The following is a 15,637-nucleotide window of genomic DNA, read 5'->3' as shown; positions in this document are numbered from 1 at the left end:
AAAAATTGATATAATGTGTATCTGCATATCCTTGTAAAATATATTATTAGCAAGTTTGAGTAAGGATAGAAAATTGCAGAATATATCTGAAAAAGTCGAGACAGAAAACATCTTTTTAATAATTTCTGACATTATACCTTTTTTCTCAATTTATGTCAGTTATAGAGTAAATGAGATGTTACACATTCAGGGTACACACCTTATGTTAACCAGGATACCATAACACATCTTGGGAAAAATGATATTACTTTATTATTTTATGAAGATTTATTTCATTGAATCATAGAAACTCAACATTGGAAAGTGTCTCAAGGGTTTCTTCGAGTCCCTTCTTTACCTAGTGCACTGTGGTTTGGTACATGGTTAGGAGCCACTGGTTATGCTGGTCAACTGTGGTTTGTTTTCCCAACCATCTTCATCCTTAGCCAACTGTTCTCTGTATCATAAAGAGTAAAATTCCCATCACCTGGATAGAGAATTCCCTATATCTTTTGTTTTTCCTGTGGAAATGCCCAAGAATATTTTTGTTTCCTAACTGAAATTCCCCTGTTTAATCATTTAGTCTCTTTGAAAATGATTACTACATACTCTTTATTGTAATTTAATTTTACCCTCACTTGAGGCAAATATAGTTGATCTCTTTCCTTTGCACATTGGTTAATATAGTTCATGAGAATTTTAACGAGCCGAGTAACTAGGCACTTTTTTGTTTTGTGTCTACATATTAGGAAAAGCTTCATAAATCTAAATTTACCATATAATAGCCCTGTCATATCTACCACTAATTTTTTTTTACAAATAGCAGCATTTGGCGTAAAAAAGCTTAGGCTTGTTGGAATTATGCATGTGAAACTGCATTCTCATTTCACTGTATTTTTATAAAACTATATTGTAATTGTTTCAGCCCTCTGAAAAATCTATACAATTTAGTTATTTGTAATCTATTTGTTCATTAAGCATATTTCCTATTCCAGACCTATTTGTATCATTGAAAACCATATGCAGTAATTAATACTTAGGAATTAATAAAATTGGGGGGATGACCTAATATTGTGATTTAATGACTGAATTATTTTCTTGCAATGAGATGGGAGATTTCACATGATTACAGTGGAACCTTTTAACTTCAGCTCAACCTGTGGTTTAATGGTTGAACTCTCAGTGCAGCTGTAGGGAGGAAGACAGTTAGATGCTCAACATTGAAGATGAGGAGGTAGGACTCTAGAGAGCAAAGTTGCGTCAATCATGATAATCCTAGCTGATATAAAACTTTGAAATCTCAATGGCATATTTATAGGCTTTCAAATAATATATATTGAATAAATGAGTGATCAAAAATTTAATTTACATGGCAAATCATTCTTCATTTCAGCTGCCTCCATGTATTGATAGGTTCTGGTCAGCCAGTAATTACAAGAATTTCATGGAGAGCTTACTACTCTCATTACAACTGTTCTAGGTAATTTAAATTTGTGGCTTCAAATAGGCAGCCTTGAGAACAATGTCATTGTCTTTTCCACTTGTTTCCGTGCTATTTTTGCTAATCATGCCATTTTCTCTGCTTACATCCTCTTCCTTGACATTATGTGTTTTCATTCTCATTCAATAGCTTACCCTTACCTTCTGGTTCTTTTGAAATCACTGCCCCTGGCAGTACTTACCTTGGCAGTGATTCCTCATCTCTCCTCACTCTGCTGCCTAATGGAGACCCTTTTAATATTCTTTCCAGGGGCAGCATCCTTGTATGTTTATAATGCCAGGATATTCCTGGCTATCCAACATCATCACAGTCACCATTCCCTCTTCCTGTTCTTTGGGCACAGCATGATGCTTCTGGGGACTGCCAAGTTGCAAGTGTCTTCTTTCATTACTCATGCCATGTGGAGGCTCCCAGTGTATTGATTATATATTTCTTCCAGCCATTCCGGCCATCGACCAAGGAATCACAGTCTAATGAGACCTGAGAAAAGCAAAAAGCATTTATCTCTTGTATATCCAATGATATCATGGATATCATGATTCAGATTGAGCTGTGTGTGTGACATAAATTATTTAAATCCACACTTGAGGTTATTGACCAGCCTAGCTGTTTGAGCATCTTTCGGTATGTTGAGTGAGAGTAAAACCTCTTCCTTTGTGTCTAGGAGTAAACAAAGCAGATGGTACAAATTTATTTGCATAAAAATGGGTACCCTGTATACAAAGTGAAGTACTACTGTAGTTCATAAAAAGGAATCAGCACGAAGCGAGCTCCACAGCTCAACACTTGACCTTCTTGAGCTCTACGAGGGGCATCTAGTTGTTTTGTCAACATCATCCCCTTTTCTCCCCTGACAGCTTACGGTTCTTCATACCCCTTGGCTATTTGAAGTATCAGTGTTAGCTGTGGGGACGCATTTCATGCTCTTAATGGCAGACAGATGTATTCATTAAGAGAGTGTTCTTTGCAGAGATTTTATGTATTTAAAGGCTTAAAAGAAATAAGGAAAACAGGACATTTCTGAGATGCACTAGAATGAGCATTAGTATATAGGCAAAAATAACTTGAAACCATAACTTACCTGCTGTGTCAGCTGTCATATGGATGGAAGGTATAAGTAAAATAAAAAGGAGTTTTTTTACAATTAAGTGGAAAATTTGAAAATTCACTACTATAGATATCTATATTATACATAACAAAGTGACATAAAGAAAAAATGTTATATAAGAGGCTGCTTAGGGACTTCCCTGGTGGTGCAGTGGTTAAGAATACACCTGCCAATGCAAGGGACACAGGTTCGAGCCCTGGTCCGGGAGGATCCCACATGCCGTGGAGCAACTAAGCCCGTGCACCACAAGTACTGACCCTGCATGCCACACCTACTGAAGCTTGCACGCCTAGAGCCTGTGCTCCGCAACAAGAGAAGCCACTGCAGTGAGAAACCTGTGCACCGCAATGAAGAGTAGCCCCCACTTGCCACAACTAGAGACAGCCTGTGCACAGCAACAAAGACCGAACACAGCCAAAAATAAATAAATTAATTAATGAATTGAAAAAAAAAAAAGAGACTGCTTAAGTTTCTTTTTAAAAAGTTACAGTTTCGGGCTTCCCTGGTGGCGCAATGGTTGAGAGTCTGCCTGCCGATGCAGGGGGCATGGGTTCGTGCCGCTGTCCGGGAAGATCCCACATGCCGCGGAGCAGCTGGGCCCGTGAGCCATGGCCGCTGAGCCTGCGCGTCCGGAGCCTGTGCTCCGCAACGGGGGAGGCCACAACAGTGAGAGGGCCCGCGTACAGCATAAAAAAAAAAAAAAAGCTAGAGTTTCAAAGGAATGATATTGAATATTTCTGGTCGCCATAACATTCCGAAGACTAGAATCAGAAAGTTTAATTTGCATGCAAGTAAGCTTCTATCTAAAACTCTTCTCAGCAAGAGTAAAAATCTTCATTTTTAAAAGTACCTTTAAATTGTGACAGTTATCCTCAAAATTAGGTGAACTTGGAAACCCCAAACTCACAATACTAGAGGATTTTCTGGAAAGGAATTTTAAGGGAATGCCACAATTTTAAGTGAATATCTCAGAATATTTTTGAGAGAACAAAACCCCATGGTGCGGTATATAAGCAACGCTGTAAAATGAGCCAAAGACCTCTTCTCTCAACATTGCTCTCATTTGAGTAAATAAGAACAGTGTAGATTTGGAGGATAATGTAATGAACCTTCATTCCTTTATTTAACATGCCCTGAAGATAATCTATAATGGAAAGTGAAAGCTAGAAGTAAAAAAAGGAGTATTTAAGAACCTCAAATGTGCAGGCAGATGTCTTCAGAGAGAAAAGACATCAGCTTTATTCTTTCTGTTTTCTTTGTAGACTGACTGAGTACCAAGGTGTTAAGGAAAAATAATTTCACTGTGCTTCTGATCCGAATTCAAAGGAAGTTGATGTTTCAATTAAAAATCAATTAAAAAATAACATAAAGTTTATAATAGCAATTAAGTAAAATGACAGTTTTTATACATCTTCCCAGCTACTGGCTCTGTAATTGGCCTAGACCCTGGATGGAAGCCATGTTATTACACTTTTCAGTCTGGTGCTCACAAACAATTTGAAAACCATGTCCTGAACTGGTTTATGGGCTTTTGGAAAGGATGATCTTTATTCTGTTTTCACTTTATCCAAAGAATCAAGCATAGTATTTAGCCCAGAGTAGAAGCACAACAAAAATGCATCAGATGAACCCATATAAGTTTGCCAAGTTAGGTACAAAAGGAGTTTTGAGACTAAAGATAGTTTATCATAAGGCTCTTCCTAAGGATTGCTTCTTTCATCTCAGTACCTCTCAAGTACCTTAGAGTTATGGCTCCAGCTGAGATGAGGAAGTAGTTGCTGCATTGCTCTTCTTGGCAGACATCTAAATTTCACGCATTTGTCACACAAACACACAAACAAAAGTGTATGCCTGAAGAAATTGCATCCAATTATTTTACTAGATTTATTATTAGTAGTAGTATTAGAGAACCTAGTTGAAAATTCTTTCCTTTAGTGACTTTTTAAAACGTTTTCTCAGAACATTTAAGGGAAAATCACATTTGATAAAGGAACTTGGCATTATAAATAATTACAGATGGGGCTTGGCGTTATACAAGTTGTATGCACTGTGAAATTATTTTCTTCCCTGATTTTATCCTGATCTCTCTCACAAGTTTTTTTTTTTTCCTTTCATAAAAATCAACTTTATTAAGGTATAAATTTCATGAAATAAAATGCAGCTATCTTAAGTTTTCAGGTTGATGAATTTTGGCATTTGTATATACTTGTGTAAGCACCACCACAAACAAAATTTTGAACATTTCCATTATTTTTAAGGCAAATACTGATCTGATTTTTTTTAACCCATCAGGTTCTTATTAGCTATCTATTTTATACATATTAGTGTATATATGTCAATCTCAATCTCCCAATTCATCCCACCCCACCCCACCCCGCTTTCCCCCCTTGGTGTCCATATGTTTGTTCTCTACATCTGTGTCTCAATTTCTGCCTTGCAAACCGGTTCATCTGTACCATGTTTCTAGATTCCACATGTATTCATTAACATACGGTATTTGTTTTTCTCTTTCTGACTTACATCACTCTGTATGACAGTCTCTAGATCTGTCAACATCTCTACAAATGACCCAGTTTTGTTCTTTTTTATGGCTGATTAACATTCTGTTATATGTATGTACCACATCTTCTTTATCCCTTCATCTGTCAGTGGGTATTTAGGTTGCTTCCATGACCTGGCTATTGTAAATAGTGCTGCAATGAACAGTGGGGTGCATGTGTCTTTTTGAATTATGGTTTTCTTTGGGTATATGCCCAGGAGTGGGATTGCTGGGTCATATGGTAATTCTGTGTTTAGTTTCTGGAGGGACCTCCATACTGTTCCCCATAATGGCTGTATCAATTTACATTCCCACCAACAGTGCAAGAGGGTTCCCTTTTCTCCACACCCTCTCTGGCACTTATTGTTCGTAGATTTTTTGATGGTGGCCATTCTGACTGGTGTGAGGTGATACCCCATTGTAGTTTTGATTTGTATTTCTCTAATAATTAGAGACGTTGAGCATGTTTTCATGTGTTTGTTGGCAATCTGTATATCTTCTTTGGAGAAATGTCTATTTAGGTCCTCTGGCCATTTTTTGATAGGGTTGCTTATTTTTTTAATATTGAGCTGCATGAGCTGTTTATATATTTTGGAGATTAATCCTTTGTCAATTGCTTCATTTGCAAAATTTTCTCCCATTCTGAGGGTTGTTTTTTTGTCTTGTTTGTAATTTCCTTTGCTGTGCAAAGATTTTAAGTTTCATTAGGTCCCATTTGGTTATTTTTGTTTTTATTTCCATTACTCTAGGAGGTGGGTCAAAAAAGGTCTTGCTGTGGTTTATGTCCAAGAGTGTTCTTCCTATGTTTTCCTCTAAGAGTTTGAAACTATCTGGTCTTAAATTTAGGTCTTTAATCCATTTGGAGTTTCTTTTTGTGTATGGTGTTAGGGAGTGTCCTAATTTCATTCTTCTACAAGTAGCTGTCCAGTTTTCCCAGCACCACTTTTTGAAGAGACTGTCTTTTCTCCATTGTATATCCTTGTCTCCTTTGTCATAGATTAGTTGACCATAGGTGCATGGGTTTATCTCTGGGCTTTCTATCCTGTTCCATTGATCTGTATTTCTGTTGCTGTGCGAGTACCATATTGTCTTAATTACTGTAGCTTTGTAATATAGTCTGAAATCTGGGAGTCGGATTCCTCCAGCTCCATTTTTTCCCCTCAAGATTTCTTTGACTATTTCGGGTCTTTTGTACTCCATACAAATTTTAAGATTTTTTGCTCTAGTTCTGTAAAAAGTGCCATTGGTAATTTGACTGGTATTGCATTGAATCTGTAGATTGCTTTGGGTAGTATAGCCATTTTCACAATATTGATTCTTCCAATCTAAGAACATGGTATATCTCTCCATCTGTTTGTGTCATCTTTGATTTCTTTCATCAGGGTCTTATAGTTTTCTGAGTACAGGTCTTTTACCACCTTAGATAGGTGTACTCCTAGGTATTTTATTCTTTTTGTTGCAGAGGTGAATGGGATTGTTTCCTTAATTTCTCTTTCTGAACTTTCGTTGTTAATGTATACGAATGCAAGAGATTTCTGTGCATTAATTTTGTATCCTGCAAATTTACCAAATTGATTGATAAGCTCTAATACTTTTCTGGTGGCATCCTTAGGATTTTCTATGTATAGTATCATGTCATCTTCAAACAGTGACAGTTTTGCTTCTTCTTTTCCAATTTGCATTCCTTTTATTTCTTTTCCTTCTCTGATTGCCATGGCTAGGACTTCCAAAACTATGTTGAATAATAGTGGTGACAGTGGACATCCTTGTTCCTGATCTTAGAGGAAATGCTTTCAATTTTTCACCATTGAGAATGATGTTTGCTGTGGGTTTGTTGTATATGGCCTTTAATATGTTGAGGTAGGTTCCATCTATGCCCACTTTGTGGAGAGTTTTTATCATAAATTGGTGCTGAATTTTGTCGAAGTTTTTCCACATCTATTGAGATGATCATATAGGTTTTATTCTTCAGTTTGTTAGTATGGTGTATCACATTGACTGACTGCATGTAGTAAAGAATCCTTCCATCCCTGGGATAAATTCCACTTGATCATGGTGTATGATCCTTTTAATGTGTTGTTGGATTCTGTTTGCTAGTATTTTGTTGAGGATTTTTGCATCCATATTCATCAGTGATATTGGTCTGTAGTTTTCTTTTTTTGTAGTATCTTTGTCTGGTTTTGGTATCAGGGTGATGGTGGCCTCATAGAATGAGTTTGGGAGTGTTCCTTCCTCTGAAATTTTTTGGATGAGTTTGAGAAGGATGGGTGTTAGCTCTTTTATAAACGTTTGATAGAATTCACCTGTGAAGCCATCTGGTCCTGGAGTTTTGCTTGTTGTAAGATTTTTAATCACAGTTTCAATTTCAGCGCTTGCGATTAGTCTGTTCATATTTTCTATTTCTTCCTGGTTCAGTCTTGGAAGGTTATACCTTTCTAAGAATTTGTCCATTTCTTCCAGGTTGTCCATTTTATTGGCATAGAGTTGCTTGTAGTAGTCTCTTATGATGCTTTGTATTTCTGTGGTGTCCATTGTAACTTCTCCTTTATTCATTTATAATTTTATTGATTTGAGTCCCCTTCCTCTTTGTCTTGATAAATCTGGCTAAAGGTTTACAATCTTGTTTATCTTCTCAAGAAGCAGCTTTTAATTTTTTTGATCTTTGCTACTGTTTTCTTTGTTTCTATTTCATTTATTTCTGCTCTAATCTTTATGATTTCTTTCCTTTTACTATCTTTGGGTTTTGTTTGTTCTTCATTTTCTAGTTCCTTTAGGTGTAAGGGTAGATTGTTTATTTGAAACTTTTCTTGTTTCTTAAGGTAGGATTGTATTGCTATACACTTCCCTCTTAGAACTGCTTTTGCTGCATCCCATAGGTTTGGATCATTGTGTTTTCGTTGTCATTTGTCTCTAGGTATTTTTTGATTTCTTCTTTGATTTCTCCAGTAATCTCTTGGTTATTTTTGATTTCAGTTATTGTATTGTTCATCTCTATTTGTTTGTTCTTTAATTCTTCTAGGTCTTTGTTAAACATTTCTTGCATCTTCTCGATCTTTGCCTCCATTCTTTTACCGAGGTCCTGGGTCATCTTCACTATCATTATTCTGAATTCTTTTCCTGGAAGGTTGCCTATCTCCACTTCATGGAGTTGTTTTTCTGGGGGTTTATCTTGTTCCTTCATCTGGTACATAGTCCTCTGCCTTTTCCTTTTGTCTGTCTTTCTGTGAATGTGGTTTTCATTCCACAGGCTGCAGGATTGTAGTTCTTCTTGCTTCTGCTGTCTGCCCTCTGGTGGATGAGGCTATCTAAGATGCTTGTGGAAGCTTCCTGATGGGAGGTACTGGTGGTGGGTAGAGCTGGCTGTTGCTCTGGTGGGCAGAGCTCAGTAAAACTTGAATCAGCTGTCTGCTGATGGGTGGGGCTGAGTTCCCTCCTTTTTGGTTGTTTGGCCTGAAGCAACCCAGCACTGGAGGCTACAGGCTCTTTGGTGGGACCAATGGCAGACTACAGGAAGGCTCACGCCAAGGAGTACTTCTGCTGCCAGTATCCTTGTCCCCATGGTGAGCCACAGCTGCCCCTCACCTCTGCAGGAGATCCTCCAACACTAGCAAGTAGGTCCGGTTCAGTCTCCTATGGGGTCACTGCTCCTTCTCCTGAGTCCTCTTGCTTACACTACTTTGTGTGTGCCCTCCAAGAGTTGAGTCTCTGTTTCCCCCAGTCCTGTCAAAGTCCTGCAATCAAATCACACTAGCCTTCAAAGTCTGATTCTCTGGGAGTTCCTCCTCCCATTGCCGGACTCTCAGGTTGGGAAGCCTGACATGGGGCTCAGAACCTTCACTCCAGTGGGTAGACTTCTGTGGTATACTTGTTCTCCAATCTGTGAATCACCCACCCAGTGGTTATGGAATTTGATTTTATTGTGAATGCGCCCCTCCTACCATCTAATTCAGCTTCTCCTTGGTCTTTGGATGTGGGGTATCTTTTTTGGTGAATTCCAGTGTCTTCCTATCGATGATTGTTCAGCGTTAGTTGTCCCCACAGGTTTTTAAAATTTAGTAACTCCTGAAAACTACTTCAGCTACTAAAATGGATTAAAAAAAAAAAAAGACATGATTTAATTCTCTGTAATTAGTCCTTAACTGCTTTTCAAATAGTGTTCAACATAGATTTCTCTCTTGCTTTAGAGAAGTGATGATCAGTGGATTGCTTCTTTGAGATACAGGTTTAAACCATTTAGCTTTTTTTGTTGGAAAGCTATGAAAATGGTCCATTTTCAGCTATAATTTTCCTTGTGCAATATATACATATTTTAAATTCAACATTGAGTTCATTCAGAAAATTCCTATAGACTTTCTGTTTAACACTAAAAATTTTCTCTGTGTGAGGTATAAAAAATGTATGTTCTATGCAGACAATAAGGATTTTTAATAAGGAGATTTAAATATCATTTGGAATAAACCATACATTTTGACAATAATAAGAGGAAACATAAAACTGCACCATATTGTGTTGCTGAATAAAAATTTTGTTGTAAGTTTTTATTATAGGTGCTGTGAAAAAATAGTTTTATTCTGTGACTACAAAATTTTGAACATACCTTTCATTGGCCATGATGATCCAAAAAAGAGTGCCATATAAAAAGTGTTACTTTTTTTTTGCATAAAACAAAAGATTTACAAAAGTTAGTTTAAATACAAGTCAAAATGAAATATTTCTGGTTTATTTTTAATGCAGCATTTTTTAATATGTTTCAAACATTTATTAAAAGTTAAAATTTCATAAAATATAGTAATGTGGTATTTATTATATGATCCATATTTTGTTGATTTTATTTATATTGACTCTTTACCTCTTCAAATATCTTTGAATTACCACCTCCACTGTTACTATTCCTACTGCTACTGTGTCTACCACGATCACTATTAATAATCATAATCCTAGGCAACATTTATTTAATGGATTTCTATGCCCCAATACTATGTTAAGCAATTTACTTGCATGTCTCTTGATAAATGTTTATTATCTGGCTTTCTGTTATGACATGTGGGATTTCACGATAAGCAAGCAGTGGTGCATATCACCTTTCAGAAAGTATTCAGAGATAGAAAGTGCACATCAAAATGTAATGTGAAAGTACATTCTCTTTACCTAGCACATATTAATGCATGCTGAGGTTTAAATTACTGAAGTAAGCAAACTTGTTTAGTTGTTCAAATCCCATCATTAGGGATGAGTTACTAAGTATTTTGTGACAAATGCTGTGATGAATATTTGAAAGTTTTGAAAGAAGATAACCCTATGCTGAAGGATTTCAGATGCTCTATGAGGAAATGAGGTTGAATTATGTGAATATCAGGAGAAATGTTGATTGCAAAAGGGACAAATAGCAACTATGAGAGATATGAGAAATCAGAAATGGACATTAGGAATGCAGGCTGGAGAGCTTAGTCTTCTTTAGAAAAGCAAATCTTGAGTTGGCTCATGAATTCCTTTCTAAAAGTTTACTACAGTGGTAATGAAATACTTATTAACATAATTTCATGGCTTAATCCAGGCTGCAAGTTGAGGTAATATTTTCTATTACTATGGATCCTACTTTCCAGACAATCTAACTTTCCTAATTTATTTTCCTAATGCCAGTCTGGGCATTCCTGCCTATGTGTGTTAATGTATGTTTTCCCCTTTATTGGAATGTCCTTCCCTCTATTTCCTTAATGTCTTTCATCAAAAAGTCATCAAAATTTAGTTCAAATATCACTTCCTCATTGAATCCGTCTATGATCCCAACACTTACTGGATGTGACATATCCTTTGTGAAATTATTATACCATCTTTATATAGAGATTTATATTTATATGTCTACATGTTTTGTTTTGTTTTTTTGTTTTTTTTTGTCAACTGTAAGCTCTTTGAGGTTAGGCTGTGCAATTTGTTTCTAGCACCTAAATAATATAGTTCTTGTGACACAGTAATGTTGAATAAATACAATTTTCAGAGTTAGTACAATTAATTTATAAATTATTCTTGAGTATTAAAAGCATGAGCATTGCCTGTTTTCTCATGTATTTACAAACCTGCCAGGAAAGTGCTGTCTTTAACGCGCCTCCCTGCTGCTCAGCCGGCCTTTGTTAAAATACCAAGAAGTCACCACAGGGAGAGACCATTGTGTTTTTCCATTTTGTGTAAAACTTCTTGGTTGATCTTAGAATGGAAAAAGGAAAAGTTTCAAGTAATATTTAAGAAATAAAATAAAATAAATTGCAACCTTAGTCTTTGCCAGATAAGCTGAAATTGACCAATATCTTATAGAGAAAGCCAAATGAGCCCTAGTACTGACAGAATGTTCAGCAGTTCTCTAACCCCCAGGCAAAACTAATCAGACAACCCAGCTAAAGTCAGCTTCAAAAGGCGTAGAAAATTGTGTCTAAGCCCCTTTTTTTCTCCCAGTAACTATGCTATAACATATGAGCCAATTTTCTCATTGTTATGAATTAAAAGTAACATCTAGTAGTAAACTCAGTAACTAAGCCATCACATTCAGCCCTGTGTAGTATTTTATTGTTACTTCTCTGTGCTCATATGATTTTCTGTAGACTTCTAGGGAAATTTATAATTACCCTGAGAAATAGAAATTCCCAACCCTTGATGCTTCAGAGGATTAGCAATAGAATATGTGAATCAAGAAAATGAGATTCTACTGAATTCCTGTGGACATTTTTCTTAGTGTATTTGATTGCATTTCTATATATTTTAGTTTGCCTGTTTATTATTCTCCTTCCATGTCTCTATTTCTTAACCCTGATGTATTTCTTGACTTCATGTCCATTTCTTTCAGTTCTTGAGAGAATGTTCTACAGCAAAGTTTTAGGGAATAAAAGTATCTGTTAAAACCAAATATGTAAAAAAAAAACCAAAAACACACTTTTAAATGTAAGAAAGTTGGAGTTTGTTTCACACTATCTTTAATTTTATCATCATGTTCATTTTATTGTAATGTATTTTGATTGCATAATTATGCAAAAACTTCAAGAAGTACTCCTAGTATCACATCCCAGCCCCATTGTTTAGAGAAAAATCAGAAACACTTAATCTTGCATTCAAGGTTTTCTATAATCCAAGCACTACATACATTTTATTCTTTGCTTCTATTATTTTCCTTTATTTCTTGAGGTTACAGTCAGACACATCTACAACCTGTTAGTAGATATACATTTGCCATGTTTTAAGCCACAGAATGGAATTCCAGACACTCACTGTTAGAAAACTATTAATCTAGTAACAGATTCCCCACTGCAATTCCTAGTGCCTTCCATTTTCAGGAAATTCGGTCCATTAGAAAATCCTTTTTATTAACTTTATGTCAATTATTATTTTTTCTGAATCGTCTACTTCCTAATCATCTCATTATATCTGAAGGCCAAACAGAAGGTTAAGCTGTTTTACAAAGTTGGCATGTACACAGGTACATATATCCCATTTCTTCCATCATGTAAAATGACTTTCAGTCCTTCTATCTTTTTTTTTTTTTTTTTTGCCAGTCTCCAGAGCGTTTATTTGCTCCTGGTGGGGAGGCAGTAGGGGTCCAGTGGTCTGAGGGGCACAGGCCCCTAGGTGTACTGCTTGAAGCCGGAGGTGGCGTTGAGAACCTCCTCGTTTGTGCACATGCGCAGCCCGTAGAGCTTGCCCAGCATGGGGGTCACCCAGCACGTTGTGTGGAACACGGACTCACCTACCTTCCCATCTGGCACGCCCTGCACGATGATCGCCTCCTCCTCCAAGTTCTCCCGAAGTATCTGGAGAAGCTTCCGGTCCTTCTCTGCCTGCAACAGAGGCATCAGCGCAATGCGGGCCTCGAACTCCTGGATCTGCAGGCGCCTGCATTCGCAGTTCCACTTCATCATGCTCCAGTACACAAAGAGCAAGGTCCCGATGCCCATGGCGACCATGCTGTAGCCCGACAGCCCCCGACGCGGAAGGTTCCGCTTGTAGTCGATAGGGCTGTAGCCCCCCAGCTGGGGCATGTCCTTCCTCCCCTTCGATGACACCATGCTTGCAGGGCCTTCAATCCTTCTTTTTTCTGTTTCTTTAAAATTTGAATTCAGAACTTAACATTACATTCCAAGTAGGGAACTTAACTTCATTACAGACAAGTGATTAACAAATAAGGGAGAACAAAGTCCTCCTGGCAGAACATAAAAAATGACTGTTGGTATTTTATTTATTTACAATATCCATCTTAGTAGCCTATCTCTGTCTTACTAAGACTTCTAAACAGAGCTGAAAAATCATGATATGAAATGAATATTTTTACTGGTAGAAGTGCGTTTGCGCTTACAAACGGAAGATTGGAATCACTGACTTACATAGTATACCCCAAACCCCATCCACACAACCAAAATTAAACTTTTTTTCAAAAAATTAAACCAAGATTCTTATGAGTTTTTAAATTGATTTTAAGGCTTGAAAACAGGACCTTAAGTTAATTACCTTTAAAAATTAAAAGAGAGTCCTTGAGAAAGATTGGTAGTAGAAGAACGAGCTTACAAACTCTTCTCAGAAAGATATAGAAATGACCAAAATAGCAAATTTTAGATCAGGGCATTATATTAGTTTCCTAGGGATGCACGTAAGAAGTTATCACTCACTTGTTGGCTTAAAGCAATGGACATTTATTCCCTCTTAGTTCTGGAACCTCTAAGTTCAAACTGTAGGTGTCAGTAGAGTTATACTCCCTTGGAGGGCTGTGGGAGAGAATACTTCCTTGCCTCTTTCAGCTTCTGATGGTTCAAGGTGTTCCTTATCTTGGAGCCAATCTTTGCCTCAGTCTTCATATGAATTTTCACATGGACTTCTTCTCCCTTTTCTGTCTCTTATGAGGACATTCTCATTGGATTTAGGACCTACTCTAATTCTGTATGGTCTTATATGGATCCTTACCTTAATTATATCCACAAAGACCCTATTTACAAATAAGGTCACATTCTGAGGATCCAGGCAGCCATTAATTTGGTGGGGGGGGAGGCACTGTTCAACCCACTGCAGTCCCATCATATCCTATGGGCTTCAAGAGATGCCTAACAGATATAGTCCAATTGGAGAATACCAAAAGTTGGCTTATGTGTTTCCTTTTATTTAGAATAGTGGCAAGTAAGTGGGGACATATTTTGAAAACCCTACTATTCCATTTTGGGAAGCAAAAGCTAGAGACATCAGTACTTTATTTGGTGGTTGTGAACCACTATATGTAGAACACTTTTCTCTGCTTCAAAGAAATACCATTAAAAGCCTGATTTTCCTGAGTAAGGAAAGAAATTCCATGATTATTCAATATTATTTTTTAAATCTTGTTTCACTATAGTTATAATATCATGCTAATATAGAAGGAATCCCCTAATTGGGACTGGTAAGTATTGAAGAGTAGGGAAACTGATAGGTGAGCTGAGAGCTCACCCCTTGATTTTATCACAAAATGTCCTGAAAACCTTGGATGAAAGAAAATCACTTGGCCTGACAAATACAAAAACTTCTGTGTGGGTTATAGGCCTTTAAGCTGATTGCTCTCCAGTATGTTTGATTTATTATAAATCTGTGGAGCAGTTTAGAATGGGTAAACACCAATTAATTCAGTTTACTTCTTGAACTCAACAGAGCTGGATGGACTTCAGGTTACAGTTATAAGACACTTAAACAAAGATGAGAGAGACGAAACAATATGTCAGAAATCAAGTTTTCTGACTGCACATGTTAAGAATTTCAACAATATTCCTCATATACCATCACACTGCTACTGTCAAAAAAAAAGAAAAGAAAAGAAAAGAAAGGGTAGGTAAAAGAATAGATATCCATACATCATTCATTATCTCAATTTAAATTTTGGCAGGAGAATTTTGCACACATAAGTAGGAAATGGTAAAAATACTCATATAATTTTTCACACTTAACAGATGGCTTGGATACATGTGCCACCCATAAGAATATGAAAACATGAAGATAAACATTTAAAATATATATTCTGAAACAAAAATGTAAATAAACAAATATTTATATGTGAAAATTATATATATATACACACACACACACACACACATATTCCCAAGTGAACATAAATTGTTTAGATATTCTCACAGTACTTATTTGTTTGCATAAAATTACAGTCTGAGAGCACAGGACATTGGAGGAAATATGGAAATATGGAAATATGGTAGGGTGAAAAAAATTATGTCATTGATGAATTTAAAATGGCAATAGAAGCCAGATAGAGTAGGATAAAAACTAGAGAAAGTGAAACCAATGATTTCAACAATAGGTTTGGGAAATCACACCCAAATCGAAATGAGACAAAAAGAAAGAAAATGTTCTTAGAGAAGAATGTAGATATGAATGGTTGAAACACAGAACCAAAACTCAGGTATAAAAGAGACAGAGACAATAGTCATAGATATACTAAAGGAAATTTCACTGATGTATGTAGTAGTCTATATTTTAAAAGAGCTAACCAAATAATAAGTGA

The 15,637-nt window shown here is 36.5% G+C and overlaps 1 protein-coding gene across 1 annotated transcript; it reads right to left on the bottom strand.

Annotated features, from left to right (window-relative positions):
• Positions 1–12,548: 12,548 nt before the first annotated feature.
• On the bottom strand, positions 12,549–13,175 carry LOC309964879 (NADH dehydrogenase [ubiquinone] 1 alpha subcomplex subunit 13-like; the record flags this gene model as incomplete). Its single annotated transcript, XM_082844067.1, has 1 exon — positions 12,549–13,175. One exon carries the CDS (start codon positions 13,173–13,175, stop codon positions 12,735–12,737), a length of 441 nt encoding a protein of 146 aa, XP_082700193.1. The 3' UTR covers positions 12,549–12,734.
• Positions 13,176–15,637: the final 2,462 nt, after the last annotated feature.

This window comes from Leucopleurus acutus (assembly GCF_964270905.1).
Source record: "Leucopleurus acutus genome assembly, chromosome: 8".
Taxonomy (NCBI): Eukaryota; Metazoa; Chordata; class Mammalia; order Artiodactyla; family Delphinidae; genus Leucopleurus; species Leucopleurus acutus.
Note: the sequence above shows the minus strand (reverse complement) of the source record. Positions and strands in the feature narration are given on the sequence as shown.